The 12,045-nt window shown below is 50.6% G+C and overlaps 1 protein-coding gene across 1 annotated transcript in view; it reads right to left on the bottom strand.

Moving 5' to 3' along the window:
- Nucleotides 1–11,363, bottom strand: part of LOC120994135 (zinc finger protein Xfin-like) — a 40,054-nt gene extending 28,691 nt beyond the window's left edge. The window contains exons 1-3 of the mRNA XM_040422590.1: nucleotides 11,312–11,363; nucleotides 10,238–10,841; nucleotides 9,966–10,160 (exon numbers count right to left, since the gene is read on the bottom strand). Coding sequence (XP_040278524.1) covers nucleotides 9,966–10,160; nucleotides 10,238–10,781 — 739 coding nt within the window. The 5' untranslated portion in view covers nucleotides 10,782–10,841; nucleotides 11,312–11,363. The remainder of the gene's footprint in view (nucleotides 1–9,965; nucleotides 10,161–10,237; nucleotides 10,842–11,311) is intronic.
- Nucleotides 11,364–12,045: the final 682 nt, after the last annotated feature.

The following is a 12,045-nucleotide window of genomic DNA, read 5'->3' as shown; positions in this document are numbered from 1 at the left end:
ACAGGACTACAGGTCAGACGCTGATCAGTGATGTGTCTACAGGTCAGACGTTGATCAGTGATACAGGACTACAGGTCAGACGTTGATCAGTGATACAGGACTACAGGTCAGACGCTGATCAGTGATACAGGACTGCAGGTCAGACGCTGATCAGTGATACAGGACTACAGGTCAGACGCTGATCAGTGATACAGGACTACAGGTCAGACGCTAATCAGTGATACAGGACTACAGGTCAGACGCTGATCAGTGATGTGTCTACAGGTCAGACGCTGGACAGTGATACAGGACTACAGGTCAGACGCTGATCAGTGATACAGGACTACAGGTCAGACGCTAATCAGTGATACAGGACTACAGGTCAGACGCTGATCAGTGATACAGGACTGCAGGTCAGACGCTGATCAGTGATACAGGACTACAGGTCAGACGCTGATCAGTGATACAGGACTACAGGTCAGACGCTGATCAGTGATACGTGTCTACAGGTCAGACGCTGATCAGTGATACGTGTCTACAGGTCAGACGCTGATCAGTGATACAGGACTACAGGTCAGACGCTGATCAGTAATACAGGACTACAGGTCAGACGCTGATCAGTGATACAGGACTACAGGTCAGACGCTGATCAGTGATACAGGACTACAGGTCAGACGCTGATCAGTGATACAGGACTACAGGTCAGACGCTGATCAGTGATACGTGTCTATAGGTCAGACGCTGATCAGTGATACAGGACTACAGGTCAGACGCTGATCAGTAATACAGGACTACAGGTCAGACGCTGATCAGTGATACAGGACTACAGGTCAGACGCTGATCAGTGATACAGGACTACAGGTCAGACGCTGATCAGTGATACAGGACTACAGGTCAGACGCTGATCAGTGATACAGGACTACAGGTCAGACGCTGATCAGTGATACAGGACTACAGGTCAGACGCTGATCAGTGATACAGGACTACAGGTCAGACGCTGATCAGTGATACAGGACTACAGGTCAGACGCTGATCAGTGATACAGGACTACAGGTCAGACGCTGATCAGTGATACAGGACTACAGGTCAGACGCTGATCAGTGATACAGGACTACAGGTCAGACGCTGATCAGTGATACAGGACTACAGGTCAGACGTTGATCAGTGATACAGGACTACAGGTCAGACGCTGATCAGGACTACAGGTCAGACGCTGATCAGTGATGTGTCTACAGGTCAGACGTTGATCAGTGATACAGGACTACAGGTCAGACGCTGATCAGTGATACAGGACTACAGGTCAGACGCTGATCAGTGATACAGGACTGCAGGTCAGACGCTGATCAGTGATACAGGACTACAGGTCAGACGCTGATCAGTGATACAGGACTACAGGTCAGACGCTGATCAGTGATATGTGTCTACAGGTCAGACGCTGATCAGTGATACAGGACTACAGGTCAGACGCTGATCAGTGATACAGGACTACAGGTCAGACGCTAATCAGTGATACAGGACTACAGGTCAGACGCTGATCAGTGATGTGTCTACAGGTCAGACGCTGGACAGTGATACAGGACTACAGGTCAGACGCTAATCAGTGATACAGGACTACAGGTCAGACGCTGATCAGTGATACAGGACTGCAGGTCAGACGCTGATCAGGACTACAGGTCAGACGCTGATCAGTGATACAGGACTACAGGTCAGACGCTGATCAGTGATACGTGTCTACAGGTCAGACGCTGATCAGTGATACAGGACTACAGGTCAGACGCTGATCAGTGATACAGGACTACAGGTCAGACGCTGATCAGTGATACAGGACTACAGGTCAGACGCTAATCAGTGATACAGGACTGCAGGTCAGACGCTGATCAGTGATACAGGACTACAGGTCAGACGCTGATCAGTGATACAGGACTACAGGTCAGACGCTAATCAGTGATACAGGACTACAGGTCAGACGCTGATCAGTGATACAGGACTACAGGTCAGACGCTGATCAGTGATGTGTCTACAGGTCAGACGCTGGACAGTGATACAGGACTACAGGTCAGACGCTGATCAGTGATACAGGACTGCAGGTCAGACGCTGATCAGTGATACAGGACTACAGGTCAGACGCTGATCAGTGATACAGGACTGCAGGTCAGACGCTGATCAGTGATACAGGACTGCAGGTCAGACGCTGATCAGTGATACAGGACTACAGGTCAGACGCTGATCAGTGATACAGGACTGCAGGTCAGACGCTAATCAGTGATACAGGACTACAGGTCAGACGCTGATCAGTGATGTGTCTACAGGTCAGACGCTGGACAGTGATACAGGACTACAGGTCAGACGCTGATCAGTGATACAGGACTGCAGGTCAGACGCTGATCAGTGATACAGGACTACAGGTCAGACGCTGATCAGTGATACAGGACTGCAGGTCAGACGCTGATCAGTGATACAGGACTACAGGTCAGACGCTGATCAGTGATACAGGACTACAGGTCAGACGCTGATCAGTGATACAGGACTACAGGTCAGACGCTGATCAGTGATACAGGACTGCAGGTCAGACGCTGATCAGTGATACAGGACTGCAGGTCAGACGCTGATCAGTGATACAGGACTACAGGTCAGACGCTGATCAGGACTACAGGTCAGACGCTGATCAGGACTACAGGTCAGACGCTGATCAGTGATACAGGACTACAGGTCAGACGCTGATCAGTGATACAGGACTGCAGGTCAGACGCTGATCAGTGATACAGGACTACAGGTCAGACGCTGATCAGTGATACAGGACTGCAGGTCAGACGCTGATCAGTGATACGTGTCTACAGGTCAGACGCTGATCAGTGATACGTGTCTACAGGTCAGACGCTGATCAGTGATACAGGACTGCAGGTCAGACGCTGATCAGTGATACAGGACTACAGGTCAGACCCTGATCAGTGATACAGGACTACAGGTCAGACGCTGATCAGTGATACAGGACTACAGGTCAGACGCTGATCAGTGATACAGGACTACAGGTCAGACGCTGATCAGTGATACAGGACTACAGGTCAGACCCTGATCAGTGATACAGGACTACAGGTCAGACGCTGATCAGTGATACAGGACTACAGGTCAGACGCTGATCAGTGATACAGGACTACAGGTCAGACGCTGATCAGTGATACAGGACTACTGGTCAGACGCTGATCAGTGATACGTGTCTACAGGTCAGACGCTGATCAGTGATACAGGACTGCAGGTCAGACGCTGATCAGTGATACAGGACTACAGGTCAGACCCTGATCAGTGATACAGGACTACAGGTCAGACGCTGATCAGTGATACAGGACTACAGGTCAGACGCTGATCAGTGATACGTGTCTACAGGTCAGACGCTGATCAGTGATACGTGTCTACAGGTCAGACGCTGATCAGTGATACAGGACTGCAGGTCAGACGCTGATCAGTGATACAGGACTACAGGTCAGACGCTGATCAGTGATACAGGACTACAGGTCAGACGCTGATCAGTGATACAGAACTACAGGTCAGACGCTGATCAGTGATACAGGACTACAGGTCAGACGCTGATCAGTGATACAGGACTACAGGTCAGACGCTGATCAGTGATACAGGACTGCAGGTCAGACGCTGATCAGTGATACAGGACTGCAGGTCAGACGCTGATCAGTGATACAGGACTACAGGTCAGACGCTGATCAGTGATACAGGACTACAGGTCAGACGCTGATCAGTGATACAGGACTACAGGTCAGACGCTGATCAGTGATACAGGACTACAGGTCAGACGCTGATCAGTGATACAGGACTACAGGTCAGACGCTGATCAGTGATACAGGACTACAGGTCAGACGCTGATCAGTGATACAGGACTGCAGGTCAGACGCTGATCAGTGATGTGTCTATAGGTCAGACGCTGATCAGTGATACAGGACTACAGGTCAGACGCTGATCAGTGATACAGGACTACAGGTCAGACGCTGATCAGTGATACAGGACTACAGGTCAGACGCTAATCAGTGATACAGGACTACAGGTCAGACGCTGATCAGTGATGTGTCTACAGGTCAGACGCTGGACAGTGATACAGGACTACAGATCAGACGCTGATCAGTGATACAGGACTACAGGTCAGACGCTGATCTGTGATACAGGACCACAGGTCAGACGCTGATCAGTGATACAGGACTACAGGTCAGACGCTGATCAGTGATACAGGACTACAGGTCAGACGCTGATCAGTGATACAGGACTACAGGTCAGACGCTGATCAGTGATACGTGTCTACAGATCAGACGCTGATCAGTGATACAGGACTACAGGTCAGACGCTGATCAGTGATACAGGACTACAGGTCAGACGCTGATCAGTGATACAGGACTACAGGTCAGACGCTGATCAGTGATACAGGACTACAGGTCAGATGCTGATCAGTGATACAGGACTACAGGTCAGACGCTGATCAGTGATACAGGACTACAGGTCAGACGCTGATCAGTGATACAGGACTGCAGGTCAGACGCTGATCAGTGATACAGGACTGCAGGTCAGACGCTGAGCAGTGATACAGGACTACTGGTCAGACGCTGATCAGTGATACAGGACTACAGGTCAGACGCTGATCAGTGATACAGGACTACAGGTCAGACGCTGATCAGTGATACAGGACTACAGGTCAGACGCTGATCAGTGATACAGGACTACAGGTCAGACGCTGATCAGTGATACAGGACTACAGGTCAGACGCTGATCAGTGATATGTGTCTACAGGTCAGACGCTGATCAGTGATACAGGACTGCAGGTGTGTCTACAGGTCAGACGCTGATCAGTGATACAGGACTACAGGTCAGACGCTGATCAGTGATACAGGACTACAGGTCAGACGCTGATCAGTGATATGTGTCTACAGGTCAGACGCTGATCAGTGATACAGGACTGCAGGTCAGACGCTGATCAGTGATACAGGACTGCAGGTCAGACGCTGATCAGTGATACAGGACTACAGGTCAGACGCTGATCAGTGATACAGGACTACAGGTCAGACGCTGATCAGTGATACAGGACTACAGGTCAGACGCTGATCAGTGATACAGGACTACAGGTCAGACGCTGATCAGTGATACAGGACTACAGGTCAGACGCTGATCAGTGATACAGGACTACAGGTCAGACGCTGATCAGTGATACAGGACTACAGGTCAGACGCTGATCAGTGATACAGGACTACAGGTCAGACGCTGATCAGTGATACAGGACTACAGGTCAGACGCTGATCAGTGATACAGGACTACAGGTCAGACGCTGATCAGTGATACAGGACTACAGGTCAGACGCTGATCAGTGATACAGGACTACAGGTCAGACGCTGATCAGTGATACAGGACTACAGGTCAGACGCTGATCAGTGATACAGGACTACAGGTCAGACGCTGATCAGTGATACAGGACTACAGGTCAGACGCTGATCAGTGATACAGGACTACAGGTGTGTCTACAGGTCAGACGCTGATCTGTGATACAGGACTACAGGTGTGTCTACAGGTCAGACGCTGATCAGTGATACAGGACTGCAGGTCAGACGCTGATCAGTGATACAGGACTACAGGTCAGACGCTGATCAGTGATACAGGACTACAGGTCAGACGCTAATCAGTGATACAGGACTACAGGTCAGACGCTGATCAGTGATACAGGACTGCAGGTCAGACGCTGATCAGTGATACAGGACTACAGGTCAGACGCTAATCAGTGATACAGGACTACAGGTCAGACGCTGATCTGTGATACAGGACTGCAGGTCAGACGCTGATCAGTGATACAGGACTACAGGTCAGACGCTGATCAGTGATACAGGACTACAGGTGTGTCTACAGGTCAGACGCTGATCAGTAATACAGGATTACAGGTCAGACGCTGATCAGTGATACAGGACTACAGGTCAGACGCTGATCAGTGATACAGGACTACAGGTCAGACGCTGATCAGTGATACAGGACTACAGGTCAGACGCTGATCAGTGATACAGGACTGCAGGTGTGTCTACAGGTCAGACGCTGATCAGTGATACAGGACTACAGGTCAGACGCTGATCAGTGATACAGGACTACAGGTCAGACGCTGATCAGTGATACAGGACTACAGGTCAGACGCTGATCAGTGATACAGGACTACAGGTCAGACGCTGATCAGTGATACAGGACTACAGGTCAGACGCTGATCAGTGATACAGGACTACAGGTCAGACGCTGATCAGTGATACAGGACTACAGGTCAGACGCTGATCAGTGATACAGGACTACAGGTCAGACGCTGATCAGTGATACAGGACTACAGGTCAGACGCTGATCAGTGATACAGGACTACAGGTCAGACGCTGATCAGTGATACAGGACTACAGGTCAGACGCTGATCAGTGATACAGGACTACAGGTCAGACGCTGATCAGTGATACAGGACTACAGGTCAGACGCTGATCAGTGATACAGGACTACAGGTGTGTCACAGGTCAGACGCTGATCAGTAATACAGGATTACAGGTCAGACGCTGATCAGTGATACAGGACTGCAGGTCAGACGCTGATCAGTGATACAGGACTGCAGGTGTGTCTACAGGTCAGACGCTGAGCAGTGATACAGGACTACAGGTCAGACGCTGATCAGTGATACAGGACTACAGGTCAGACGCTGATCAGTGATACAGGACTACAGGTCAGACGCTGATCAGTGATACAGGACTGCAGGTGTGTCTACAGGTCAGACGCTGAGCAGTGATACAGGACTACAGGTCAGACGCTGATCAGTGATACAGGACTACAGGTCAGACGCTGATCAGTGATACAGGACTACAGGTCAGACGCTGATCAGTGATACAGGACTACAGGTCAGACGCTGATCAGTGATACAGGACTACAGGTCAGACGCTGATCAGTTACCAGGACTACAGGTCAGACGCTGATCAGTGATACAGGACTACAGGTCAGACGCTGATCAGTGATACAGGACTACAGGTCAGACGCTGATCAGTGATACAGGACTACAGGTCAGACGCTGATCAGTGATACAGGACTACAGGTCAGACGCTGATAAGTGATACAGGACTACAGGTCAGACGCTGATCAGTGATACAGGACTGCAGGTCAGACGCTGATCAGTGATACAGGACTGCAGGTCAGACGCTGATCAGTGATACAGGACTACAGGTCAGACGCTGATCAGGACTACAGGTCAGACGCTGATCAGTGATACAGGACTACAGGTCAGACGCTGATCAGTGATACAGGACTACAGGTCAGACGCTGATCAGTGATACAGGACTACAGGTCAGACGCTGATCAGTGATACAGGACTACAGGTCAGACGCTGATCAGTGATACAGGACTACAGGTCAGACGCTGATAAGTGATGTGTCTATAGGTCAGATACTGATAGGATGAAGCTGATGAGTGATGTGTCTATAGGTCAGATACTGATAGGATGAAGCTGATGAGTGATGTGTCTATAGGTCAGATACTGATAGGATTAAGCTGATAAGTGATGTGTCTATAGGTCAGATACTGATAGGATGAAGCTGATAAGTGATGAGTCTATAGGTCAGATACTGATAGGATGAAGCTGATAAGTGATGAGTCTATAGGTCAGATACTGATAGGATGAAGCTGATAAGTGATGTCTATAGGTCAGATACTGATAGGATGAAGCTGATGAGTGATGTGTCTATAGGTCAGATACTGATAGGATGAAGCTGATGAGTGATGTGTCTATAGGTCAGATACTGATAGGATTAAGCTGATAAGTGATGTGTCTATAGGTCAGATACTGATAGGATGAAGCTGATAAGTGATGAGTCTATAGGTCAGATACTGATAGGATGAAGCTGATAAGTGATGAGTCTATAGGTCAGATACTGATAGGATGAAGCTGATGAGTGATGTGTCTATAGGTCAGATACTGATAGGATGAAGCTGATGAGTGATGTGTCTATAGGTCAGATACTGATAGGATGAAGCTGATAAGTGATGAGTCTATAGGTCAGATACTGATAGGATGAAGCTGATGAGTGATGAGTCTATAGGTCAGATACTGATAGGATGAAGCTGATAAGTGATGTGTCTATAGGTCAGACACTGATAGGATGAAGCTGATGAGTGATGAGTCTATAGGTCAGATACTGATAGGATGAAGCTGATGAATGATGTGTCTATAGGTCAGATACTGATAGGATGAAGCTGATGAGTGATGTCTATAGGTCAGATACTGATAGGATGAAGCTGATAAGTGATGTGTCTATAGGTCAGATACTGATAGGATGAAGCTGATAAGTGATGTGTCTATAGGTCAGATACTGATAGGATGAAGCTGATAAGTGATGTGTCTATAGGTCAGATACTGATAGGATGAAGCTGATGAATGAAGTGTCTATAGGTCAGATACTGATAGGATGAAGCTGATGAGTGATGTCTATAGGTCAGATACTGATAGGATGAAGCTGATGAATGATGTGTCTATAGGTCAGATACTGATAGGATGAAGCTGATAAGTGATGTGTCTATAGGTCAGATACTGATAGGATGAAGCTGATGAGTGATGTGTCTATAGGTCAGATACTGATAGGATGAAGCTGATAAGTGACAGGTCAGGCAGGAAAATTTAGCTTTAAATGGAAGGCACCAAGTAGGTCCTGTACTTGCGGATGCTTGGCCCGACGCCAGTGGGATTGGTGTTTCCTGTGGGGTCCTTGGTTATATCTGTCACTATTGACCCTCCTCTAGCTGCCCAAACACATGAGATGAGAACCTCTCTGCACAACTGCTGACTACACCAGTCAGCCTCCCAGTATACACCAGTCAGCCTCCCAGTATACACCAGTCAGAATAGTGAGCGGTGTTCTCTCCTTATTCCTAAATCACTAACAAGAGAGTGATCTCAGGGTCTTCTTTATTACAGTGAATCAGCCGTCCGGCCCTGGTCACCATCAGCTCACATCACACACACCCCCGATAGAAGACACAGCTTTACCCAGTGCAGAGGCTGCTGTGATCACAGGATTTATTAGCTAGTCCCTGCCTGGGTAATACATTCAAGATATTTTCTTCAGCTGCCAAACATTTTCAGCAGGGAGAAAGTAAAGAGCTGCAAAAATCCAAGCCTCCTCCTCTGACAGGTGTGGTACAGTTTTAGTAAGAAACATCTTTACAGATCCTATGGGAAATTCAAAGTCCTTAAACGACCCCGACCCCTAACCCGAACTGTATCCTGTGCTCTTCCTCCTTCACAAGCATCTTGACCCCTCCTCATGAGAGTCTTCACCTCACCCTCCTCCTGGGGGGCTCTGATCAAACCCTCCTCCTGGGGGGGCTCTGATCAAACCCTCCTCCTGGGGGGGGGCTCTGATCAAACCCTCCTCCTGGGGGGGGGGGGCTCTGATCAAACCCTCCTCCTGGGGGGGGGGGGGCTCTGATCAAACCCTCCTCCTGGGGGGGGGGGGGGGCTCTGATCAAACCGTCCTCCGGGGGGGGGGGGGGGCTCTGATCAAACCGTCCTCCTGGGGGGGGGGGGGCTCTGATCAAACCGTCCTCCGGGGGAAGGGCTCTGATCAAACCCTCCCCTGGAAGGGGGGCTCTGAACAAACCCTCCTCCTGGGGGGGCTCTGATCAAACCCTCCTCCTGGGGGGGGGGGGCTCTGATCAAACCCTCCTCCTGGGGGGGGGGGGGTGATCAAACGCTCCTCCTGGGGGGTGATCAAACCCTCCTCCTGGGGGGGGGGGGGGGTGTGATCAAACCCTCCTCCTGGGGGGGGGGGGTGTGATCAAACCCTCCTCCTGGGGGAAGGGGGCTCTGATCAAACCCTCCTCCTGGGGGGGGGGCTCTGATCAAACCCTCCTCATTGGGGCTCTGATCCCACTGTCCTCATGAGACTCCTGGCCCCCTCCTCCACACCTCCATGTACAGCAGCCCCCACCACATATTTTACCTATGATCCTGTTGATGTCCTTCTCCTCCTTCGCATTCTCCATCATGTCGGAGTCCTCTGGCTGATCCTCCCCCCTCTCCTCATCATTGTTGTCCTCGTTCTCAGAACTGGACGGATCCTCGAGTTCATCAGAAGAGATGTCCATGATCTTCAGCTTGATAAAATCCTCGTCATCCTCGTCCATGGAGTCAGAACCTGCGGCAGGAGAAGATTAGATTAGCCTGTGGTCACCTCTGTGACAGCAGTTTGATGATGTCATCGGTGGCTCGCACCTTCCTCAGATTCCTCCTCTTGGTGACTTTGCTCGTGCTCGATCAGGTCGGACTTGGAGCAGAACCGGCGCTCACAGGAGGAGCAGGTGTAGGGGGTCTCTCCGGCGTGTGTCCTCAGGTGGCTGATGAGACTGCTCTTCAGGGTGAAGCCCTTGGTGCACACGTCGCACTGGTATGGCGGCGGCTGCTCCTCCTCGGAGTGCGACCTCTGGTGGCGGAGAAGGGCTGCCTTGGACTTGAAGCCCTTGCTGCACTGCGGACAGCTGAAGGGTCGCTCTGCGCTGTGCGTCCTCTGGTGGCGGACCAGTGCCACGTTACTGGTGAAGGTGAGGCCGCACTGGCAGCACATGTAGCGCTCCTCCTCGCCATGGCTCCGGGCGTGCCTGCGCAGCTGGCTGGCGCTCTCGTAGGTTTTCTGGCACACGGTGCACTGATGTGCAATGCCGGACTTACGGCAAAGGCTCTGGTGGCGCGTCAGGGTGGAGCGCTGACCGAAGCTCTTCCCACAGTCCGGACAACTAAACGCGTCGCCCTCCACCTGCATCCTGGTGGCGTCCGCCGGTCAAAGGGGGGGCATGAGGAGCCGTCCCAGCGAGGTGGACATCTGAGGAAAGAGGCAACAATGCAGGTAAGAGACGCCATCTATACGGTAACCTAGAACACCGCGATGAGGGCAGTCATAGGATCAGAGCCAGCCGCCATATTTATATGTATTGCTGCACATGCTAATAAGACCACCAGTAACAACCAATCAGAAGACGGCTTTCATTATTCCATTACAGCCCTCAGAATGACAGCATCTACCTGATTGGTTCCTAAGTAGAGCCCCTCCCATAAATTCCACAGACAAAACCATTTGTGCTTGAAGGAGTAGGGGAGACCATGACGTCAGCGGGTGTATACTGCACTACAATAGTGTCACCCGGTACAGACCACTGTTTAGAGACCCCCATCGCTACCCCTGCCTATCACGCTGCTCCTCCCGGAGCCACACAAGTCATCACCCCACCCACAGCACTACACAGGCGAGAAACGCTCCCTTTCAGCTCCGAACGGGTTAACACCGCTCCTCACCTCACGGTCGCACCGAGCTTTCATGCTACAGAAGCATCTTGATGACGTAACAGTCATGTGACCGACGGAGTGAGTCCTCCCACTACTACGTTCACGCCCACAGTCTGTGATTGATTAGAGGACCACGTGACTGTGGAGTGTGGGGTCTACCACTAGGACCAGAAAAGAGGGGGGCTGTACTACTGATGATGTGGAGGGGAGGTCTGTGAGGGGCAGTATACAGTGATGAGGCGGTGTGTACAGTGTACTATAGTGGAGTACAGCAGTGATGTGTACAGATCAGGAGGTCTGTGAGGGGCAGTATACTGTATACAGTGATGAGGCGGTGTGTACAGTGTACTATAGTGGAGTACAGCAGTGATGTGTACAGATCAGGAGGTCTGTGAGGGGCAGTATACTGTATACAGTGATGAGGCGGTGTGTACAGTGTACTATAGTGGAGTACAGCAGTGATGTGTACAGATCAGGAGGTCTGTGAGGAGCAGTATACTGTATACAGTGATGAGGCGGTGTGTACAGTGTACTATAGTGGAGTACAGCAGTGATGTGTACAGATCAGGAGGTCTGTGAGGAGCAGTATACTGTATACAGTGATGAGGCGGTGTGTACAGTGTACTATAGTGGAGTACAGCAGTGATGTGTACAGATCAGGAGGTCTGTGAGGGGCAGTATACTGTATACAGTGATGAGGCGGTGTGTACAGTGTGTACTATAGTGGAGTACAGCAGTGATGT

Source organism: Bufo bufo, chromosome 3, assembly GCF_905171765.1.
Source record: "Bufo bufo chromosome 3, aBufBuf1.1, whole genome shotgun sequence".
Lineage (NCBI taxonomy): Eukaryota > Metazoa > Chordata > Amphibia > Anura > Bufonidae > Bufo > Bufo bufo.
Note: the sequence above shows the minus strand (reverse complement) of the source record. Positions and strands in the feature narration are given on the sequence as shown.